General features: G+C 41.2%; 2 protein-coding genes across 2 annotated transcripts; one reads left to right on the top strand and one right to left on the bottom strand.

Annotated features, from left to right (window-relative positions):
* The first annotated feature begins 9,775 nt into the window (after window positions 1-9,775).
* On the top strand, window positions 9,776-16,412 carry LOC18051697 (alpha-glucosidase). Its single transcript, XM_024191452.1, has 7 exons — window positions 9,776-9,857; window positions 10,616-10,659; window positions 12,433-12,580; window positions 12,762-13,462; window positions 14,165-14,395; window positions 14,528-15,174; window positions 15,376-16,412. The coding sequence occupies exons 1-7, from the start codon at window positions 9,820-9,822 to the stop codon at window positions 16,264-16,266; spliced, it is 2,700 nt and encodes an 899-aa protein (XP_024047220.1). The 5' UTR covers window positions 9,776-9,819; the 3' UTR covers window positions 16,267-16,412.
* A 5,333-nt stretch (window positions 16,413-21,745) lies between these two features.
* On the bottom strand, window positions 21,746-23,590 carry LOC18051696 (glutathionyl-hydroquinone reductase YqjG). The gene is given in 5 exon segments (XM_024191143.1): window positions 21,746-22,087; window positions 22,899-23,027; window positions 23,136-23,361; window positions 23,452-23,555; window positions 23,558-23,590. Coding segments are annotated over 5 exon segments (726 nt in total). The 3' UTR covers window positions 21,746-21,853.
* Window positions 23,591-24,351: the final 761 nt, after the last annotated feature.

Here is a 24,351-nt window from a genome sequence, read left to right as displayed (position 1 = left end):
AACCTTCGAGCAGATGTGCCAGGAATTCGCAGAGCAGTTTAGTGGGGCAATGTCACCGGAAGATGACATGATGGAGCTGAAGAGCATGAAACAGGGGGAGCAAGAAACCCTTCGGGAATTCATCAAAAGGTTTCATCCGGCTGTCCTCGACTTGGGAGCCTTCAACCACCCTCAGGCGTTAAGGGGACTGAAAGAAGGGGTGAAGATAGGAAGGCTGTGGTACAATTTGAGAAGCCCAGCTATTCAAACGTATGCAGCCGCATACGAACAGGCTAAAAGAGACATCGAGATTGAGGAGGAGAAGGCTGCACGGATCAAGACAGACCAGTTGGAAGGGTTAGGGAGGAAAGAGAAGAAAGCATTACCAACTAATGGGCCGATCAGGAGGAGGGACCACCAGATCTCCGGTAGTGGAGTAGGAGGTAGGGTAATTGCTTACCAGCCTCATCAGAGGCTGCCACAGTATCAGCGCAGCAGGGCGCCACCTCCTCGTTCCCCAGCTAGGGAGCCTTGGAGAAGACATGATTCGGCATCCGGCGATCTTCATCAACATTCCCACGGTAGCAGGACGAGCAGACCAGAAGCACTTCCACCGCCCCCAACTCACAGTGGGGCAAACAGAGAAAGAGCAGTGCATCTGGTCGACCAGAACCAGGACTATGGGCGGTACACTCCCTTGAAGATGCCCCTGGATGAGGTGTACGAGGCCATAAAGGGTCGAGGGCTGCTGCACCTCCCTACACCAATAACAAAGCTACCCAACATGAGGGATAGAGGACGTTATTGTAAGTTCCATGGCACCCATGGCCATACCACAGCAGAGTGTAGAGATCTCAAGACCCAGGTCGAAGATTTGGTGAGAAATCGGTACCTGGACGAGTTTATGGATGGGACTTTCCCGATGGTGGCCACAACGGATGAAGGGGAGCAGAGTGATGGAATCTTGAGACGCGAGCCGCCCGCAGCGAGGGTGATAGCTGGGGGCCCAACGTTGGCCGGAGATTCGAACAGATCGAGAAAAAATTATGCCAGATACGCCATGACCAGTAAAGAGATACTCTTCAACACCCCAGCAGCCAAACGAGCAAGGGTCAGGCAAGTGCCAATCATGTGGACGGATGAGGATGAGGAAGGGATTCTATACCCCCACGAGGACGCTTTAGTCATCAAGGCTACGATCGCTAGCAAGAAGTTTGACCGGATACTGGTTGATACGGGGAGCTCAGTTGATGTGCTATTTAAATCAACTTTGGAAGAGATGGGAATAGCCGACCGGAAGTTGGAATACACCAACACCTCCTTGAAGGGGTTCGGAGGAGGGAAGCTGGTCCCTCTGGGCGTGGTCGAACTGCCTATCACAATCGGGAGCCCCCCGACAGAAAGAACAATGATACTGGACTTCGTCGTAGTGGACGAGGAAGGTCCTTACCAGATGATCCTAGGTCGGCCATTTTTAAGGATGAGCAAAGCGGTGCTGTCCAACCATTATCTGGCTCTGAAGTACCGGGTGAATGGGGTAGTCGGAGTGGTACGAGGAGACCAGAGGATCGCAAGAAGCTGCTACTCCTCGGCAGCAAGGGAGGCGATGCAGATAACATCCCTCGATACCCGAGTGGAAAATAAGACTGGCAGACAAGAACCCGTAGAGGATCTGGAAACAGTAAGCATGGGACCAGAGAACCCGGGAAAGACGATCAGAATCGGGTCGAGACTTGAGGGAGAGCAAAAGCAGGAGTTGGTGAAATGCTTACAGGCTCATGCCGACGTGTTTGCCTGGACACATGAGGACATGCCAGGGATTGACCCAGAGGTAGCATGTCATAGGCTGGCAATAAAGAAAGGTGCTCGGGCAGTAAGGCAGAAGAGGAGGTGCTTCAACCAGGAGAGGTATGAGGCTGTAAATGATGAGGTGGAGAAGCTTCTGAGAGCAGGGTTCATTCGGGAAGTCAATTACCCAGAGTGGATATCAAATGTGGTGTTGGTAAAGAAGGCAAACGGCAAGTGGAGGATGTGTGTGGATTTCACAGACCTCAATAAGGCGTGCCCAAAAGACAGCTTCCCTTTACCAAAGATCGATCAGCTAGTAGATTCAACGGCTGGACATGGTCTGCTTAGCTTCATGGACGCATTCTCGGGATACAACCAGATCCCCATGTACGAGCCGGATGAGGAGAGCACGGCTTTCATCACTAACCAAGGTCTGTTCTGTTACAGGGTGATGCCATTCGGTCTCAAGAATGCTGGGGCCACCTATCAAAGGCTGGTGAATAAAGTCTTTAAGCCCTTGATCGGGAAAACCATGGAGGTGTACGTGGACGACATGATCACCAAGTCCAAAATCCCGAAGGAACATGTCAGACATCTCGAGGAGACGTTCGAGCTTTTGAGGAAGTATAAGATGAAGCTCAACCCGGAGAAGTGTGCTTTTGGGGTCGAGTCAGGGAAATTCCTGGGATTCATGGTGAGCCATAGGGGGATTGAAGCAAATCCCGAGAAGATCCAGGCGATTGTGCAAATGACGTCTCCTCGAAACCTGAAGGAGATGCAGAGCCTCACGGGGAGGTTGGCGGCGTTGAGCAGATTCATATCCAAGGCTACAGATAAGTGTCAGCCATTCTTTCAAGTGATAAGGAGGGGAAAGAAAACGGAATGGACCCCAGAATGCGAGGAAGCCTTCCGGAACTTGAAGCATTACTTGCAGCAAGCTCCGCTACTGTCCACACCGAGGGATGGGGACAAGTTGAATCTGTATTTGGCGGTATCTGATCGGGCCGCCAGTTCCGTTCTAGTGAGAGAGGAAGAAGGAATTCAGTATCCGATATACTACACCAGCAAGGCCCTGCTCGACGCTGAGACCAGATACCCAACGATGGAGAAATGGGCACTGGCCCTTGTGGTTGCTGCTCGGAAGTTGAGGCTGTACTTTCAAGCATTCCCGGTCTCGGTAATAACCAACCAGCCATTGCGTCAAATTCTGCACAAGCCAGATGCCTCTGGTCAGCTCGTCAAATGGACTGTAGAGCTGAGCGAATTCGACATAGACTATAAACCCCGCGCGGCGATAAAGGCCCAGGCAATGGCCGATTTCGTAGCTGAGTTCGCGGAGCCCGAAGTATGCTTGGATCAGCAAGATGCAGATATAGGCAACGACGAAACTCAAGTATGGCAGATATCTGTGGATGGGTCATCAGGAGAGCGGGGTTCAGGAGCAGGGATTGTCCTGGAAGGCCCAGAGGGGGAGGAGATCTCTTATGCTGTAAAGTTGGAATTTGCAGCCACAAATAACCAGGCAGAATATGAAGCCTTGATAGCAGGGCTGGAATTGGCTAGGGCCGTGAAAGCGGACAGAGTTAAGATCAGAACCGATTCCCAGCTGGTTGCGAATCATGTCAGTGAAAGATTCCAACCAAGAGAGGAGAAGATGGAACAGTACCTAAGGATAGTCAGGCAGATGATGGGGAAGTTCGAAGCAGTGGAGGTGATACAAATCCCCAGGGAGCAGAATAGTCGAGCAGACATTTTGGCTAGGATGGCAGCCGTAGCCGACCCAAAAATGCCAAAGTCGGTCCCCCTAGAAGTGAAGTCTCGCCCGAGTATCGAGCAAAATTTGGGGGTGTTGCGGATAGAACAAAAAAGCTCGTGGAGGGACCCGATAGTTTCATACCTTAGAGACGGGGTCTTACCACCAGATAAGCTACGGGCTCGGAAGATTAGAGCTCAGGCCTCGAGATACACGATGATCGATGGGGTACTGTATCGGCGAGGATATACATTACCGTTCCTTCGGTGTTTGGACGATGACGACGCGGATTACGTGCTGAGGGAAGTACATGAAGGAATTTGCGGAAATCATTCTGGCGGGAGGTCCCTGGCCCACAAGGTTCTAAGGCAGGGATATTTCTGGCCGACGATGCACCAGGATGCGCAAAGGAAGACCAGGAGCTGTGCAAGCTGCCAGAGTTTTGCAAATTTCTCTAACCAACCACCAGAGAAGCTCACCTCCATGGCCTCCCCTTGGCCATTCGCTCAATGGGGAATTGATCTGATCGGCCCATTGCCAAAGGGACGAGGAGCAGCAACACATGCAATAGTCGCTATAGATTACTTCACGAAGTGGATAGAGGTAGAAGCCCTTAGCAGGATCACAGAGAAGAAAACAACAGACTTTGTGTGGAGAAACCTGGTCTGTCGATACGGGATCCCATATGCCTTGGTAACGGATAATGGCAGGCAGTTCGATAATCACAGCTTCAGGGATTTCTGCCAGAACCTCGGGATAGAGCTGAAGTATTGCTCGCCTGCTCACCCTCAATCGAATGGACAAGTAGAAGCAGCCAACAAGACAGTCAAGAGGCTTCTGAAAACCAGGCTCGGAGCAAAAAAGGGTGCGTGGGTTGACGAGCTGTCAGGTGTGCTATGGGCATACAGAACAACCCACAAAACCGCAACGGGGGAGACACCGTTCGCTTTGGCTTTCGGACATGAAGCGGTCGTGCCGGCTGAGGTAGGAACGACCACACACCGGACAGATCATTTCAATGAACAGGAGAACGATGAGCAGATATGTTTGAATCTTGATCTGCTAATGGAGAGGAGGGAACAAGCAGCCGAGCGATCAGTCACTCACCAACAGAGGGTTGCTCGGTATTATAACCAGAAGGTGAACATACGGCAATTCAGGGTCGGAGACTGGGTACTGAGAAGAGTGAATCAGAGCACCAAAGATTCGACTCAAGGAGTGCTGGGACCGAATTGGGAAGGGCCGTATAGAGTCAAGCAGATAGCAGGGCCCGGAGCTTACAAGCTGGTTCGCGCGGACGGCCACGAAGTGAAACGCCCATGGAACGCAGCACACCTCCGAAAATACTTCCAGTAAGACTTGCTCACATTTTAAAGCAATTTCTGCTCATGCTGTTTATCTTTTATTTTTATGTTTTATGTCCCAACAATTTCATGTAAGTCAAATCCTGCCATTAATGTAACGTCGACGAATTTCATTCGCTTGAAACCGAAAAAAATACTAAGGCATGCAAAGGCTCGTCAAGTCTCAGAGCATGTCTTATGGCGAGACAGAAGCCAAGCATGCCAGGATCTGCTCTGCCACGAGGAGGCAGCAGAATCCAAATCGTTTGAAAAAAATACTAAGGCATGAGCAAGTGATTCTTGCTCTATCAGCTTCAGGTTCTCAAGGTTCAGCTCCCCTGCTTTCTTCTCGGCAACGTCAGCTCTGGTCGTCGCCGATTGAATATCTTCCTTCATCTTCCGGTCGTAGCGGCCCACCTTAGCCTTGTAATAGGTGGTCATGCAGCTGAGGTGGAAGGCGCTATGCTGCATGGCCCCCACCAGCTCACCCAAGGTGCGGCCGTCAAAATCCTCCAGCTCCTTCTTGCTCACGAGTTTGGTTAACTCATTGAGGTAAGGGACCAGATGTTCTGCTCGGCTGTTGGGTAAGCGAGATCGAGGCCCGACAGGAAGAGAAGAGGTAGCAGGACCTGTGGCTGCTCCACTGGCTTCCCCAACTTTTTCAGGGGCTGGAGGTAAAATCTTCAAGGGTGGGGCCTGCTGCACGACGTTGGCCCGCTTTGCAGTAGGGGCATCCTTACTCTGGTCCCCCTTCGTGGTTGGAGGTCGAGAACGTTTTCGGGTCAGGGCCCCAATCACAGCGTCCTCCATCCAATGGCCAGGAAGTATCAAGCGAGACTCGAGCAAGTTGTATGTGCTTAACAGTTCTCGGCTCGAGCAAGAATTGGCCCGTACCGCCTCGACCCGTTTGAGCTGGTCAGGTTTGAGCGGGAAGTGGACACCCCAAGAAACTACAACACAAACAGACACTTGGTTAGAGACAAGCCAATAAAACAAGGACAATTATGGATACAAGACATCTGAAGCGAGCAGGCAACCTGGGACCGTGAAACGGGGCGGGACCCGGTAATCCTTCCCGTCCATTTGTGCGACCTGACCCCAAGGACCCCCAGTAAAAAAGAACTTTCTCTTCCAATTCCCACCACCACCAGTAGGGAGGTCGGTTATGGGTTTCCTGGTCTTGGTGCTAGATTGGAAGTAGTACCAACCGGCATCTTTGGGGCTGCTCTTCAGCTGGTACAGGTGCTTCACCTCATCAATTGTGGGCTCGCTTTGACAACATCTGTCCCACAATATGAACAGACCAGAGAGCACTCTCCAACCATTTGGGTTCAGCTGACCAGGAGATAGATTTAGCCCGCTAAGTACCCGGGCAAAGTAAGGTTGCAAGGGACATCTCAGCCCGTACTTAAAGCTATCCAGGTACAGGGTAACATATCCCCTAGGAGGCCGGCTAGGAGCATCCTTCTTTCCTGGGACCTTGAGAAGTATTTCACCAGGAATGCTATACCTCAGCCGGAGGTCCTCGAGCTCATCAAACGTGGTCGTGCACGTCATGTAATCAATAGCGTAGTCCCGCGATAGGGCTCTACCTCCTATTCTACTCCTCCCTTCTGGTCGCGGCGCTCCTGATGGGGACGCCTCACCAGAATCATCCCCTTGACCCTCACTCAAGGTGTTCTCCGATCCAGAAGATCCTTCTTCATCGCTACTGTCGCTCGAGGAGGTTGTTTGGGGAGACATCCTCCTAGCGCTAGTACCAACACTAGACCTAATGGGCTCTAAAGGGATCCCGGGATCAAAAGCGGGATCAGCGAGCAGACTAGGTGGGAAGTCCAACTCGTCGTCGTCAACCTCAATGACCTTTTCTTTGCCCTTCGACATTCCCTAAACTCTACCACAACGCCACCAACTACTACCCAAACGAAAGAAAAAAGAAGTTATCTATAAACTATCCGAGACCGAGGAGAGAGAAGTAATACCTGAAGTACTGCTCCAATCGGAGAAAGGCAAGGATGGGGGCTTCGTGCCGGAACTTCTTTGCCGGAGAAACAGAGACGTAGACGGAGACAGAGTGAATGGTGAATATGCCGTTCGAGAGGATTTGGCTTTCCAAATGAGGACGGACTCTTGGGTTGCCAGCATATAACTGCGCCGAATCCCGAGGATCTCGTAACCGTCGGTTTGAAATTCAAATGGAGGGGGGGATTTCTGCCACGTCACCTCGTCCGCAATTAAATGCGACATGACTCCTGGCAGCCTTTTCCAAACCCACGCGAGCGAGTACTATCGAGTTTCTACTGCTGGTCCACTACATTACCCAACACCAGAAACTGGGGGACCGGTGTTTGGGAGGGATACTGTTTGGGACAAATGCGTCGAAGGGACCAGGAATGACGAGCAGATATCTGATGGCGGAGTTCTGCGAACCGGTGTGTTCCGTTAAAGCCTGGCGCGTGGAAGAACAGGAGCAGAAACATCCTGCTCGTCCACGATGTTGTCGTCCGCGAGGCCAATTCCTATAAAAGGCATAAGGCCATTCCGGCTAGAGATCGAGAGGCGAGGAGACCCGGTCGACGGCAGTTGGCAAGACGTGCTCTCCAGCACGAGAATCTAGGCACAACAGCCACGCTTTCCCCAGAACCGCGACGTAACACGCAAGGTCTCACAGAGCCATGGCAGCCACGCTTTCCCCTGAACCGTGGCGTAACACGCTAGATCCCATGTTTTGCCCATAACGCAGCAGTTGGAGTCCCATACCGTCTCGAAAAAAGCGGAAGACTGAGATTCAGAGGAAGCCTATAAAAAGGTAGCCAACGAAGGTAAAAGGGTTGGCATTCTTGAGAAAAGGGGAGAAAACCACAAGAAACGCCATAAGACCTGTGGCAAGCTTTTCCCGAACCTTCATATCTGACTTGAGCGTCGGAGGGTTTGCGCCGGGAAAACAACCGGCGTACTCTGACTTATCTGTGTACGCAGGGACCTCTGGAGAAGAAGCCTGGCGAGGAGACCTCCTGGTCGTGACGAAGTTGATCGAGCAGAGATCCTGATCGTAGAACGAGGAGAACCGGAATCTCGCATCAACAATTACCAAGAGCAAATGCAAAATATTTCACATTTCCAGTGTGTTGAATTCTGAATCTATGCATGAATGTAGTCATAAACAAGAAAATTGTAAGAAGATGGAATATTACCTTGTGATATTCTGTGGATTAATGAGCAAGAAAATGAAGGACGGTTGTACATTTAACTCAATTTTTTTACTGTAATTATTATCTTTACTTTTCGAACCTTCTAGCAACCCGTTGCAAGAGATCAGCACCATTCCATCTCAACGGGTTTCACCATACGTCAAATAGAACTCTTTTAAGCCCTCCAATATGAAAAGAATGCAGAGAAAAGAGATGCAAACCTCAAAGCTGGAAATGCAGTTGTAGCAACGAAAGATAATTTTTTTCATGTAAAGCTCCTTTTTCCCAAGTAATGACAGAATCAAGATGGTGCATGTAAGGCTGTAACACCCGAAATTTACGTAAGAATCTCAAGGGGATTTGGAATGAAAGCTCATAACATTAATCTTATTTTTATTCCAAAAAGAAAATCAATATTATCGATAATTGAAAGATGATCTCTAAAATAATAAATATAACAATAATCCTCCAAAAAAAAACTCTGAACAATAATTAAAATAGCAACAATCGATTTATCAAGATAACACCAAAGCTTTTTAGCTAACAAATCGTCTTCTCTAAACCCAAAAATCTACACTTCTAAAATCAATTTGTAAATGTTGGAGACGATGGGTAAGTCGTCAACTTAGTAAGCAAACTCATGAATAAAGTTACTAATAATAATAAAATACATACTAATCATTACGAAGTACCATAAATTAGAAAATCAGTAATTACTTCATAATCTAATACATATGTACGTTAACACCCATAATCAATAAAATTATAACATAAATAATCATTTTTAATAAATAATAATTTAAGAAATCATTTATTAATAAAACCTTTTCATTTGTTCAATTGTTCATGCTTGTACTCCCGGTGACTTGGCTAGTAGTTCAGTAAGTCACCTACATCCCCAATGACCGAGTCAGTAGTTCAATCAGAGTATGTTACCCTACAATAATCATCAATAGGTGCGCACAATATAGTTAGTTGCTCAGTAATATCAGTAATAGCAACTACAGACAATGAGCCAAAACCTTAGATACAATTTTCAGTCTTTCAACATTAATCATTTAATAATAGTTCAATAAAACGCTCTTATAAGGCATTTAATTGGCAAAGCTTTAAAAATATTTTTAAATAAAATAATTTATGGAAAGACAATTATTTTAAAGTCAATTTTTAAAACAATTTAAGAAAACATTTTAAATAAGCTTTTAGTCAAAATATAATTTATTATCATAAGTTATAAGAGTAGAATAACTCCAAAACCATATAATGTCAATCCATATGAACAATATTATTCTTTTCCTAGATATTTACATATATAACTATATTCAACATTATGCATAACTTCACTTACCTTGATTCGAAGCAATCAATAATAACCCCAATCACATGAGCTCACTTTTGGCCTATAATTATCAAGATAAGATATTTATCAACATTCTATTCGATTATGACTTTGATAAGAAAACCCAAAAATCCTTAAACCATTTACTCAAGCATATCAATTCACTAAACTACTCTAGACTATCTTACAAGAGCTGGTTTCTAAAAAGATATAACTATATCGTAAAAATCACATATATTACAAAAAGCTACTGTGCACATGTAATACCCCAAATCTCCTAAGGGTATTTAAGTCTTTTTAATTTTTAGTAATTCTTTTTAACCTAGTATAAATAGAACAAGATGCCTTTTTCATTAGAAGAGAGAAAAGAAAAGAAAAAGAGAAGAAGGTCTTCTTCTTCTTCTTAGTTTTTGCCATAGACAACACATGAGATCAAGTTGTTATTGTTGGGAGAAGTTTTGGAGGTACGTTTTAATTATTGGTTTCTATTAAATTGTTGTGGAGAAGCATGATTGTAATAGAAGTAGAAATCAAAGATTTTACATAAATATGCTGACAGTGAATTATTACGGAAATCATAGTACTTTGTATAATTTGATTTTGATTCTGATTTTTGGATATGTTAAACTAGACATCGTCTAGAACGTTTTGAAACTTGTTTCAAGTTAATCGGATAAGATTTCAATTAATTATGATTTTTCAAATTCAAGTCTGAAAACCTGGAAATTTATGATTTCAGTGAATAACGTGAATTACGAAATTATTTCTACCATATCTAGACTTCTTCAAAAATTATGAAATTTGGACCAATGATTTTTATATATGTCTAGTATGATTCTGGAAATTTTCATGATTTTATGATAAAGCAATAAATTTTTTTGTATTTGTAAAGCAAGTGTGTTCAAAACAGAAAACTGTTTGACAATATTGATGATGTCTGAAACGTGAATTATTTTCAATAGTTTTTGAAGGAATTATGTTATGAAATTTTTATCAATGAACTTTCAATGTGTCAGCATATGGTCTGTAAAATTTGAGATTTTTCCAATAAGAGAATAATTTATTAAAAATCGGAGAAGTATGGATTGATATGTTTTGAGGGCCGATTATTGAGGACATTTGAGGTTGAGCTTAAGAGTTGTTTAAATTGAGATATTTGAGGACATTAGAGTTTATGATTGAGATTTGATTATATCTTATGAGAATTTATTGATGATTTTAGGTTGATGATATCAGTACGCATTTGTTACATGAGGATGCCAAGAGGTAAGTGAACTAGACTCTAAAACGAATCACAATAAATAATATATATGTTTGACTTGTATGAAAATCCTATTTTGATATGTACGAATATGGATTTATATGTCTCTGCTCATGTGTTTATGTGATGTGTTGTTATGTAATGGGTACATGGGCATATGTATGTGTGATGGTTCATTGGCATGAACACGAAAATGCATTGAGTTTTCTATGAATGAGAAAGTGGATTTTAGCAAATAGAATTTCTGTTTTATGAGATTTTGCATTGGGGGTCACCTCTTGAAGTTGTGTGGGGGCCACCTCTTGAGACTATGCGGGGGCCACCTCTTGAGGGCCAGAGCACCGCAAAGTGCCACGCACAGCACAAAGTGCCACATTGCAAGATACGTATTTCATTGAAAGAAAATGAGAAAGTTTGAAAGCGACAGAAAGAGATTTTTATGAATTTATTTTACAGTATTTCCAAAAGATCATGGCATATCATCCATTGCATTATGTGTAAGTATGTATGTATTTTCTATAAGAAAAACTAGTTTGCTTACTGAGTTTTGTACTCATTATAGTTTATTGTGATTCAATTTCCAGAAGTCAGGATTAATTCGTGATGAGTGACAAGTTGAAGATGGTAGATGGTTTGGCTAAATTTTTAAGTTATTCCGCTGGCTTTTGTATTTGAGGCTCGAATTTTATTGTTTGTAAAGAGTTATTTAAATCATATGTGAGTTGTGGACATATTTACCCTTGGATTTCGGACTGGGGTGTTACAGCATATGTTGGCATTCAATATAAAATTTAACAAGATTAATCAGAGTTCACAAAAATCTTGAAAATTTATTTTCCACCAAAAAAAAAAATCAAAATTGTCCAGTGACAATATGAACATAGGACTACTGATTCGAAAATTCATTACTTTAGTTATATGTGTTTAAAAATAGTGATTCAAATTTTGATGATCAGAGGAGACAATAGGGAATTTGAATTAAAATTTGTAAGGCATTTATTCATGAACTTACATATCAGCCCCTGCAATTCTGCAAGACAATTTCTAAGATTGCAGTAGCCCAACTCTATGATCTTTTTTATGATTTTTATATAAAGCCAAAAATTATGAATTTAAATATGTAGAAACTAGATATATGTACATAGAATACTAAAAATTCTTAGAATTTTGAGAAATCATTTAAATTACCAAATAAATTAGAGATATAGGAATTGCTGCTGAAGTCTGAGATCATAATTTTCTAGCACCAGTGTTTCAAATTCAAAAAATCAAAACAATTAATATAGAGTTTTTGCAATGGCCAAAATTTCCGGGATATATTCGAAAGGCAATCATTAAATTCTTTAAAAAAAAAAAATTGAGTCATTTGCCGATATAAAGATGCATATATAAATAACAATGCTTACTTGTGGAGAGCAGCAAGCCGGACAAGCTCAATTGAGTTGAGAGATTGTAAAAATTGGATTACTTGATTGGTTTTACAAACACCAAAAAAGAATATTCAATAACTTTTAGTCAACTTTGCTTCGTCGCTATTTGGCTATCTGGGTAAATTATAAAAGATAAAATAAGAGACAAGAGTTATATAATTGGCCATTGCAAGATACTGCCAGAGTGCTTGTCCTTGAGGTCCACTAGCTCAAAGTGTGAACAGTAAACGTGTGGCTAAGTGGACTCTATCATCTTAGAAAAAATGAAGCAAACAGAAAAAACTGCTGCTTCTTCTCATCATCGATATCTTTCATTATTACTTTTATTTCTCTGTTGCATGTTTGTAGCTGCAGATAAAGAATCAGTTGGGTATGGCTACTCTGTTCGATCAGTCGCTGTTGACTCCTCACTGAAGTCGTTGACTGCTGGACTTGGCCTCATCAGGTCCTCCTCTGTTTACGGACCTGATATTCAGAGCCTCAATCTTTTTGCCAGGTTTTAAAATTTACAATTTAATTGTTCCTTGCTTTTATGTATTGTTCACTGACTGTTGGACTAAGCAGTCAGCGAGAAAGACTTGTTTCAAGTTCTAAATTCGATAAGCTAGTGATATTTGATGATTTTTGGTTTGTGACTCTAAGATTGATTGATCTCATTATGCTCTGTTTCCCTTCGGCTTTGAGACAAAAGACCGTTTGAGAGTTCGAATAACAGATTCCAAAAAACAAAGATGGGAAATCCCGCAGGAAATCATCCCCCGCCAATCCTATTGCACTCACTGCTGGCTGCCGGAAAACAGACTAAACTCACCGGTAAACCACCAAACAGGGCCAGGAAACCACTTCCTCTCCGACCCCACCTCAGACTTAGTCTTCACCCTCCACACCACCCCATTTGGCTTCTCGGTCACACGGCGATCCTCCGGCGACATTCTTTTCGACACATCACCTGAAACCTCAAACTCTGACACTTTCTTGGTGTTTAAGGATCAATACATTCAACTCTCTTCAGCATTACCAATAGAAAGGTCTCATCTGTATGGAATTGGAGAGCACACAAAGAAATCATTCAAGTTGACTCCCAATGACACTCTAACTTTGTGGAATGCTGACGAGTACTCAGTAAATGTTGATGTTAATCTCTATGGCTCTCATCCTTTTTATATTGATGTGAGGTCGCCCAATGGGACAACACATGGTGTTCTGCTTCTTAACAGCAATGGCATGGATGTCGTTTATACTGGTGACAGGATTACTTACAAGGTTATTGGAGGGATTATTGATTTGTATTTTTTTCCCGGACCTTCGCCGGATTCAGTCATACAACAATATACGGAGTTAATTGGTCGGCCTGCCCCTATGCCATATTGGTCCTTTGGTATATTTTTCTGTGAATACCTGCTTACTTTGTTTTGATAAGTTGCGCTAATACTGATACGCAATCTAATCCTTCTCTATGTTGCAATATGATGAATTGGAGTAAATTATTCGAAAATTTCTTCATATTTGCCATACATTTGTTTGAGATCATACTATACGGGTTGTACTTGTTGGCCACTTGCCGCCATGAGTTATATATTGTAGAGTAAGTTTGAGAAAAAGAAATTTAAAGTATCATTTCTTATCTTACTCAGGCCTGTCTGGCATTGTGGTCAGGTAACTATAGGTTAAAAGTTACAACACTAAAATATTTGGTAAATATTAGCTGTTGTGGCTTGGAAGTTAAGTTAATTTAATACGCCGCTTGTATAATGAAAAACCTAAAATACCTTAATTATTTTTGTCAAAATGGTTATTTACTACATACTTTTAATTTTTATTTCATAATCACAATCATTATAACTTAAAAATTACAGCACCTCAGTCAGCTTATTAGCGAATCAGATATAGAGTCACCACAATTTGATTTACTAGCTTTGATAAGTTATTCATTCTGAAGGATTCTTCTATCTACCTTGAGTTTTGTTTATTTTCTTGGTGTATAACTCTTCTAAGCTAGATTGAGAGCTAAGCAAAGGTGATGGCACGACCAATTATTTCGTTCTTCCCAATTTGATTTTCACGGTGTCTTAATGCACAGGATTTCATCAGTGTCGATATGGATATGAAAACGTGTCTGATCTTAAAGCTGTGGTTGCTGGCTATGCAAAAGCTGGCATCCCTCTTGAAGTTATGTGGACAGATATTGATTACATGGATGGATATAAGGATTTCACTCTGGATCCCATCAACTTTCCAGTGAACTCAATGCAAAATTTTGTAAATACGCTCCATCAAAATGGACAGAGATATGTGCTCATCTTGGATCCTGGTATGTAGTTATAGACAACGAATTATCTCACCGCAGAAACATTTTTTTCAGTTAATTTATCGTGTCGATCAATAAACCTGATTAGAGCTCATTTTTCACAATAGTAAACGTATTGTTGTGCCTTTCCTGCAGGTATCAATGTGAATGAGACTTACGGAACCTTCATTAGAGGATTAAAGGCTGATATCTTTATAAAACGTGACGGCGTCCCTTACCTGGGAGAAGGTTGGCCTGGAAAAGTCTATTATCCTGATTTTGTAAATCCTGCTGCTGAAACCTTTTGGAAAGGTGAGATCCAATTGTTTCGAGATATTCTTCCTATGGATGGTCTTTGGCTTGATATGAATGAATTATCTAATTTCATTACTTCCCTTCCCACGCCACATTCAACCCTTGATGATCCTCCCTACAAGATTAATAATAATGGAACACGACGACCAATTAACAATATAACTGTTCCAGCAACAGCTCTACATTATAGAAACCTTACAGAATATAACACTCATAACCTATATGGACTCCTGGAAGCCAAAGCTACTCATGCAGCTTTGATCAATGTTAACGGTAAAAGACCATTTATACTTTCCAGATCAACCTTTGTTGGCTCTGGAAAATACACAGCACATTGGACTGGAGATAATGCTGCCACATGGAATGATTTAGCGTACTCAATTCCATCCATCTTAAATTTTGGACTCTTTGGAATCCCAATGGTTGGAGCTGATATTTGTGGCTTTTTTGGTAACACAACTGAAGAACTCTGCCGACGGTGGATTCAAGTAAGACTCTAAAACTATGTTTAGATTTTCAGAGATTCTAATGTATTATATTCTGACACTATAAACACAATGGAAAATGTACCAAAAAAGACCATTTCTATGAGCAGTCCTATTGCTATTGCAGTGAAAGTAGATTTTTATTAATTTAGTTGTCTTATGAAGTGTTTATGAAGCTAATGTCAAAATATTTTCAAAATGCAGCTAGGGGCTTTTTACCCCTTCGCAAGAGATCACTCTTGTATTGGTACGATCCGGCAGGAACTCTACCTCTGGGACACGGTTGCTGCAACAGCCAGGAAAGTGCTCGGGCTTCGACACAGGCTACTCCCATACTTTTACACACTAATGTATGAAGCACATATGAAAGGGACCCCCGTTGCACGACCAATGTTCTTCTCATTTCCCCATGATGTAAAAACTTACAGAATAGATACACAATTTCTTATTGGCAAAGGTGTTATGGTGTCACCTGTATTGAAGTCGGGAGCAGTTTCAGTGGATGCATACTTCCCCAGTGGAAACTGGTTTGATCTTTTCAACTACTCAAATTCAGTGTCTCTAAACTTGGGAAAGCAAATAACACTTGACGCACCACCTGATCATATAAACGTACATGTTCGGGAAGGTAACATTTTGGCCTTGCAAGGAGAGGCCATGACAACTAAAGCTGCACGTAAGACACCATTCCAACTTTTAGTAGTTGTCAGCAGCAAGGAAACTAGCACTGGCGAAGTTTTCCTGGATGATGGAGAAGAAGTGGAGATGGGGAAAGAGGCAGGCAAGTGGAGTTTCGTGCGGTTTTATAGCCAAATGATAAAAAGTAATGTTAATATTAGATCAGAGGTTCTGAATGGAGATTTTGCTTTGGGTCAGAAGTGGATCATAGACAAAGTGACTTTTATAGGACTGGAAAAGTTTAAAAGATTGAAGGGTTATAAGTTGAAGACTTGCACAGGAAGAAAGTTGATCAAGAACTCCTCAGTGATTAAGGCAAGTGTAAACAGTAATGCACAATTTCTTACAGTAGAGATTTCAAAGCTATCACTACTCATTGGAGAGGAGTTCAAGTTGGACCTGGAACTCACCAAGTAGTCAGAGAGCTGTTAGAGAGACAAATATTACTGGCAAACAATAATGCAAACTAAGCAGAGATTCAATATATGCTCACTGACACTGAGTATTGTACTAGAATTAATTTGTGAATCATATCCTCTGCCTCTGACTTGTCGGAGACAAAATATTTGTATCAATTTAGTTTGCAAATGAGTGTATCAATTTATCCTCTGCCCTCTTAATCGCTCCGTCCCTCACCTCCTCCAATACTTTCTTCACATTCCTCACTCCACACTTTCAGATGCCTTCATCACCTTCTCTTCTAGCATCACTTGCACCCACGTTACTACTTTCTCCACTGTCGTTTTAAGTACTTGTCTATGACGGTGTCCAAGGGAGGAAAGCCGGGAATGAAGGGTTTTTCCGGCGAGTGAGATAAGGAGACGAGCAACAAGAGAGTTAGTGTAGGTGGTGTAATGAAGAGCTTTCTGAAAGAGACGTTGACCTCTGTTTGAGAAGGTGACCATTCTTGACTTTGCATTTTCTATTTTCTTGATCTCTATCTTTTTCTTGCCGTTTTCCATCTCTGCCTTTATGGGATCTAAGGTGGGGAATGTAAATTCTTATGAAGCTTAATTAACTAAAGTACTCATAAGAATTGATTAAGATTTTTTTAAGAAATTAGAAAATTAAAAGGTGATTAATTCTCATTCTAAGTAGGTGCGACCTGCCAATGCACACGTCCACTATATGTACTGATCCAACTAACTATATAAATGAGAAAATAAGAAGTCGAGCTAAGCTTCGACCACACGACCAAAGATGGCTTCTACAATGCTTTCGGCCACACAAAAATCAAGATCAATACAAAATCGCAATAATCTTTCAGATACACTGTTGATGCTGAAATCTGCTCGCCTCTTGACCGACTAGATTCTTTCACCAACGTTTGTGTTATCTACTGTTGCTCGTTCACTGGGATTGGAATCGTCCTCCTTTTTCTCAATAGACATGCACTCACTAAAAACGGATCAGAGACGCCGGTGGTTTTGCCGGCGTAAACCCTCCGATGCCTAAGTTAGCACAAGGTGTTTACGGGAAAACAATGTAATTTGGATTCCAGAAGTTTATTAGAAATTTGTAAGGAAATGGCCTGGTTGCAATTTGGCAGCGTTTTCCCTCTCTCTTCTTTTTTTTTTTATCCACTTCTTCATCGATTTCTTTCTCTTTTATAGCCGTTGTCCCCACGTTCCCATTTGCCCTTCACCCTACCTTTTTCGGGTAGTGGCAGCCCCTCCCGGAACTCTAACCGCTGCATTATGGGCAAATGTGGGATTTCGCATCTCCCGCAACGGTTCTGGAAACAGCGCAACTACCGCGATTCTGTGGGATCGTGTTCCCGCTTTTTTGGGGGACGGGTACCGGCTCGGTATATACCTCTGGTTGGTAATCGCCTATGATCGGTTCATGCTTGTCCCCGTGTTCTGCTCGTACTATTTGGCCGAGGTGATCCATGCCGGGGTGGAGATTAGTAGCATAGCCGACCTAGTGCTTTTATTTACTTAATATACACCATTCATAGAATTTCTTAGGGGAAAAAAATCATCCCAGTTTCTCTCAAAATGCAATGTCCCATACTTTAGTAAATCCAGTAAGCCTCTGGTCCCTGAAATTTATTTACGAAGTTTCTCAAGAGAGAGCATTCACAATAAATTTATTTAATAACTGTTTGAGGAATTAAATAGAGCGACCATGATCTCCTCCAAGTGAAAGTGAGCAAATGGTTGAGCAGATCACCTCGATCAGGTACTATAAAGTTGAGCAGATCACCTCGATCAGGTACTATGAGGTTGAGCAGATCACCTTGACCAGGTGGTATGAGCTTGAGCTGATGACCATGTGGTATGAGCTTGAGCAGACCACCTCGACCAGGTGCTATGAGCTTGAGGAGATCACCTCGACCAAGTACTATGAGGTTGAGCAGATCACCTTGACCAGGTGGTATGTGCTTGAGCAGACCACCTCGACCAGGTGCTATGAGCTTGAGGAGATCACCTCGACCAAGTGTTATGAGCTTGAGCAGATCACCTCGACCATGTGCTATGAGCTTGAGCAGATCACCTCGACCAGGTGATGACCAGGAATCAAGACTCAGTTAAAATAAACCACCACAAAGCTCATCCGAAAAATCAGAGCACGAATTTGATCAATCAATGGTTGTTGTCACGATCTAAGGTCGTGGGTGTGGGGTGTTTATAAAAACCCCGAGAAAATCATGCCGCGGGTGGCTCTTTTTCTCTTAATCTCACTGAGAAATTCTTTCTGGATATTCGACTTTACTTTTCTGCAAATTATTCAAAAGGCTTTTGGTTTTAAGGCAATGTTTATTAAGCCATATAAGCAATGGCATATTTGGTTTTTCCTGTAAACCCCATAACTGATTTGGGCGTCGGAGGGTTTACGCCGGAAAAACTTTCAGCACCTCTGACCATTCTTTGTAATTTCAGGTACTCATTGATCATCGACTTGAAGATTATATGCTCATGAATGCTCTGCTCATAGTCAGAGAATATTCTTGGAGATCAACCAGCAGCTTCCCACCAAACAAATTTAATGCTGATGCAGGGATCTGATATTGAGTCACTAACCAACTGGTTCAGATTTCAGCATCAACATTTGGTGCCGTCTGTGGGGAAACGCTACAAAAAGCCAAACTTTTATCTCTATCATGGCGAAGGCTGGATATTATCATGCACGAATCAGAGCAAGTTCTATTTTAGTTTCGAATCCACCAAAGAAAATCCAATTAATCGTTAATAAGTAACATAATTTTGATGTTTGCAAGCTTCAAATCGGTAATTGCCTTCAATTTACTTATCTATATGCGTGATTTATTGTATTGAATGATCAATTTCGTATCTCACAGTCTTGGTATTGCTTAAATTTATTTCTCCATGAGTCTAATGATGATTGATTTTATTTTAATTCTCGGATTCAATTGTGCCATTCCAAGAGCTGTTTGTTTAAATCGTAAATTTGGTCAATTTAAGCATGTTGACCGATTAAACAAGCATGCATGCATTTAGTCAATGCACTTAGTCAATGAAAGTCATGCAATCGCCTTGGTTTTCTTGATTGGTGGGACTGAATTACAGTTGATCTATTCCACAGTAGAAAATCAAATGGAACAATTAGTTTGAGTTTGCTTAATTTATATGCATGAATATAGTAAAATCTGTGGATTAACATGATACTAATTGAAGAAGTTCAGTGTGCTTCTCACCGTTCCAATTTATGATTTCATTTACGTGAGCATGAGAAATTGATTACAGAGCACAAGTTTAAAATAAACATATATTGAATATATGAAATCATATCACAAACTAGTGCCCACATGCTTATTGCTGTATAGGCAACTTTTGGTCATGTGCTTGCCATTAAAGTTTTGCATAAGTTCCAAGTTTAGATGCTAAGATCTCATCCACTTTTACAATTGTATTATGCCATGGTTTCAGCATGATTATGATGGATTAAAACATTTGGAATGAGGATTTAATTACTGATTGGATGCAGAGATGTGGAGTTTGTAATTTTTGAAACAAGTTATTAGAGAGGATTTTTAGAAGTAGTGATGCAAAATAACACACAGAAGACGTTCGACAAAATGACCGCAAGAAATTAAACAAATCCGTTGCCTTAAATTGTTGTCAGTGCCATGTCCAGAGGCACCTCGGGATTCAGAAAGAGCTCAGGAGTCTACTGAAAAATACTCGGAATTAGATCGGTAAACTCACTTAGCTCTTAATCAAGCTTCAATTTGGTCGTCAAGTCATACGTTTATCTAGAATTTCTGATTCTTTTGCATGATTATTCATGAAATCTCACATGCAACGGTATGAGGTCCATATTCTTGTTATTAGTGTTGTACAATAAGTCATTTACTTGCTTTGACAAGAGTGTACATTTATTGACTGTTAAGCATGATAACGGTATCATATATGGACATAAATCCAGATCCCTGATTAATTCTTTGATTGGGCATGCTTCCTCGAAAAATCAGTCTATGAATCGATAACATACACATCACAGTTCGAGTTTTGCTTCAATCTTTTTTTATTGAATTGGATTATGTATGACTTTAAATAAAATAGATGCAATTGAAAAAAAAAATCATTCTTTTTATTTTCTTGTTTAAAATTGTTTAAGTTAGTAAAAGATTAAAGTGCAAGGTTAGAAGCCTTAAAGCCTATTCTAGGTAAGGCATAAGATCTTAAACCGATAAGAGTAACTTAAAATTGCTTAAGTCAGTTAAAGGTTAAAAGTCTTGAAACATGCTCTAGATAAGTCATAAAACCTTAAATTGATGATACTTGCTCACCCATGGCGTGGTCAGCAGAGGAAGTAAAATAAGTTGCTTAAGGCTCTAAGTTTGTAAAAAATTATAAACTCTATAGTTTCCAGTCTTGATTCATTTTACTCTCAACACTAGAAACTGGGGGACTGGTGTTTGAGGAATTAAATAGAGCGACCATGATCTCCTTCAAGTGAAAGTGAGCAAATGGTTGAGCAGACCACCTCGATCAGGTACTATGAGGTTGAGCAGATCACCTTGACCAGGTGGTATGAGCTTGAGCTGATGACCATGTGGTATGAGCTTGAGCAGACCACCTCGACCAGGTGGTATGAGCTTGAGCAGACCACCTTGACCAGGTGGTATGAGCTTGAGCAGACCACCTCGACCAGGTGCTATGAGCTTGAGGAGATCACCTCAACCAAGTGCTATGAGGTTGAGCAGATCACCTTGACCAGGTGGTATGTGCTTGAGCAGACCACCTCGACCAGGTGCTATGAGCTTGAGGAGATCACATCAACCAAGTGTTATGAGCTTGAGCAGATCACCTCGACCATGTGCTATGAGCTTGAGCAGATCACCTCGACCAGGTGGTATGAGCTTGAGCAGATCACCTCGACCAGGTGATGACCAAGAATCAAGACTCAGTTAAAATAAACCACCACAAAGCTCCTCCGAAAAATCAGAGCACGAATTTGATCAATCAATGGTTATTGTCACGATCTAAGGTCGTGGGTGTGGGGTGTTTATAAAAACCCCGAGAAAACCATGCCGCGGGGGGCTCTTTTTCTCTTGATCTCACTAAGAAATTCTTTCTGGATATTCGACTTTACTTTTCTGCAAATTATTCAAAAGGCTTTTGGTTTTAAGGCAATGTTTATTAAGCCATATAAGAAATGACATATTTGGTTTTTCCTGTAAACCCCATAACTGACTTGGGCGTCGGAGGGTTTACGCCGGAAAAACTTCTGGCACCTCTGACCATTCTCTGTAATTTCAGGTACTCATTGATCATCGGCTTGAAGATTATATGCTCATGAATGTTCTGCTCATAGTCAGAGAATATTCTTGGAGATCAACCAGCAGCTTCCCACCAAACAAATTTAATGCTGATGCAGGAATCTGATATTGAGTCACTAACCAACTGGTTCAGATTTCAGCATCAACAATAACATCACACACAGAATATATACACATCTCGACTGACAGTCTAAACAGTAAATGCTTTTATAAACAATGACCAAGCTCATCTTAGGCACTGTAGAAATATGGAAATTATGCAGAAAAATTTTCTCTGTCATGGGGTGAAGAATAATCGATATCAAGGCCAAGAGGGATGATCCCATATGGATTGATAGAAGGATGGCTTCCATAGTAATGCCGCTTGATGTGTTGCATATTCACAGTGCTAGACATGCTGGGAATCTGATATATGTCTTTGGTGTAGTTGAACAGATTTGGATATTCTCGTAATAGTTTCTTGTTGCACTTGAAGTGAACTGCATAAACCTGTTAGCATAACGGACTCAAATCCTTGAGATGCATGAACAGACAAACTACAGCAAGTGCTAAAGAGTACTATTAAGTTCAAAGCAAACTAGCAAACAAAAAATGTAGTGATAAGATCTGTCTCAAGATGTTCTGATTTACAATTCAACTTTACATAGCTATAGTTTTAGTAAACTAAGAGATCTTATCAGTTGCCTGATTTAGCACTAATTATTGCATTCCTCCATTCAGAATATGTGTGTGTGTGTGTGAGCAGACCTACAAATAAGTGTAGTTTAATAAGAAAAAGGGAACCACAGTTCACTCATATACCATCTTCACAATAAACACAGATATTGCTGCCTGGAACATTCTATTTAATTTTGGAAATATTACCTCCAAATATCAGATGCATATAATGAAAGATAAAATTTGTGAAAAACTCTGATTCCAAATATCAGTTTATTTCTCCCGTTGAGCCAAATTGTGAGCGATGACAATCCAAAAATCCTAAAAAAAGAAGTCAATAATACTTGCATACTGGTTTTGTGTCCCGGTTATGTCCATATGCTAAAACAATTTCTAATAAACTACACCGATTTGAAGAACATCATAACAGTTTTGTGCCAATATGAACAATTTTACTGCATTCTCCTACATCAAACACTAAAGACCACGGAATTAGGTTGCAAACTTCTAGAGATGTCATCACCATTAAAAGGTAGGGTTAATATATGCCTTTTGGCTACCCAAAATAGTGATAAGAAAGGTAAAAAACAGAGTGAACAAAAATGGAGCTGCTGCAGAACAGGTTAAAATCCAATATGGATACCTCATCAAATCTTATAAGCGTGACAAACAACCGAATATCTGCTTCAGTCAGCCTGTTTCCACAAATGTATCGTTGCTTGCCAAGTATCTCTTCACATTTGTCCAATGCTTCGTACAGCTGCCTAACAGCCTGCAGAAAGAATCAACGTACACTCTTAATGACACGGCAAATGGCAGAGGTGTGAATAACGAAATCATTTCTAGAAATGAATACTACTGCGGCGAGAAAATGACTTACTTCATCATAAGGTCCTTGCTTTGTTGCAAACCCACATCGATAAACACCATTGTTTATCCCATTGTATATCCGTTCATTAGTCCCATCAATTTGATCTCGCTGATCAGATGGATACAGATCCAGAGAAGCATTTTCAGCTATATCATTGAATTCAGTATTCAACATGCGGATTATCTCCGCACTCTCATTATTAACAATCGTCTTCAACTTCTTTTCCCACAGTACCTAGTATAGAACAAAACCACTCAAGTAAGTTAGCACATGCAAACATAGAGAGCAATATTCAAATGAAGATCACTAGTTAAGTGAACATAAAGGGACAGTGAACTTCCTTGAGTAGTTTGTACTTGCGAGCTCATACAGGCCTCTTATAGTTTTGGCTCCATTCAAGGGGTCAGGCTCAGCTCCTGGTTCCTCAGTATCCGTCGCTGGAAAAACCCATCCCCTATGCTCATCGGTTTCTTTTGTTCGTTCCCAAATTGGTTACCATTTCTCAGATCAAAGGCATAATCCCTTTATATTTTCCCTCAAAATAATTCACTGAACACTAAAGTTTGTCGTAATATCTTACAATGAGTAAGTAATATGTATCACAGTATACACTAATCGATATAAAATTATAAACTATGATTTGTGGTGAAATGATCTATTCTTATGTACGAATTATACGAAACATTTTTGATATAATCGTCCAAATTATAGTAAAAAAAAAATGCTAGCTTTTGAGGTAACCTAAGAAGTGTCTTGCCGGTTAACTTTCACTACCTATTTTTTACCTAATCTTTAGCTCCCTTTTCCTCTCCGACACATATTCTAAAATATATAATGTATGTATGTATATATATATACATATATATATTTGGCGGGTGGGGGGGTGGCGGGGGAGCATTTTGTTTGTTATTTTTTATTTAAACTGGTAGGTTTTTAACCTAAAATGTAATAAATTTTTGGTTTGAGTAATTATTTCATTACTATGGTACCAAAACATCCCTAATATATATGTATGTATGTATGTATATTTGCTAATTACTATGAAAGCTCTAGTCATAAAATAAAATATAAAAAAAAAAAAAAAACTTGAAAAGGCCAGAACATACATTATCCATCATAAATCTTGCCCAAGCCTAATACAAACTTTGTTTTAAGAAATCAATTTACATTTTAGCATAGAAATCATAAATTTACATCTTTAATTTCTGCTGAAAAATCATGAATA

Source organism: Citrus clementina, unplaced genomic scaffold, assembly GCF_000493195.1.
Source record: "Citrus clementina cultivar Clemenules unplaced genomic scaffold, Citrus_clementina_v1.0 scaffold_2, whole genome shotgun sequence".
NCBI lineage: Eukaryota > Viridiplantae > Streptophyta > Magnoliopsida > Sapindales > Rutaceae > Citrus > Citrus x clementina.
Note: the sequence above shows the minus strand (reverse complement) of the source record. Positions and strands in the feature narration are given on the sequence as shown.

Coding starts and splice junctions, on each gene's coding strand:
- LOC18051697 (XM_024191452.1), top strand. CDS start 9,820: ATGAGATCAAGTTGTTATTGTTGGGAGAAGTTTTGGAG. Junction 10,660..12,432: donor TTACATGAGGATGCCAAGAG/GTAAGTGAACTA, acceptor GCATGTTTGTAG/CTGCAGATAAAGAATCAGTT. Junction 13,463..14,164: donor TATGCCATATTGGTCCTTTG/GTATATTTTTCT, acceptor CTTAATGCACAG/GATTTCATCAGTGTCGATAT.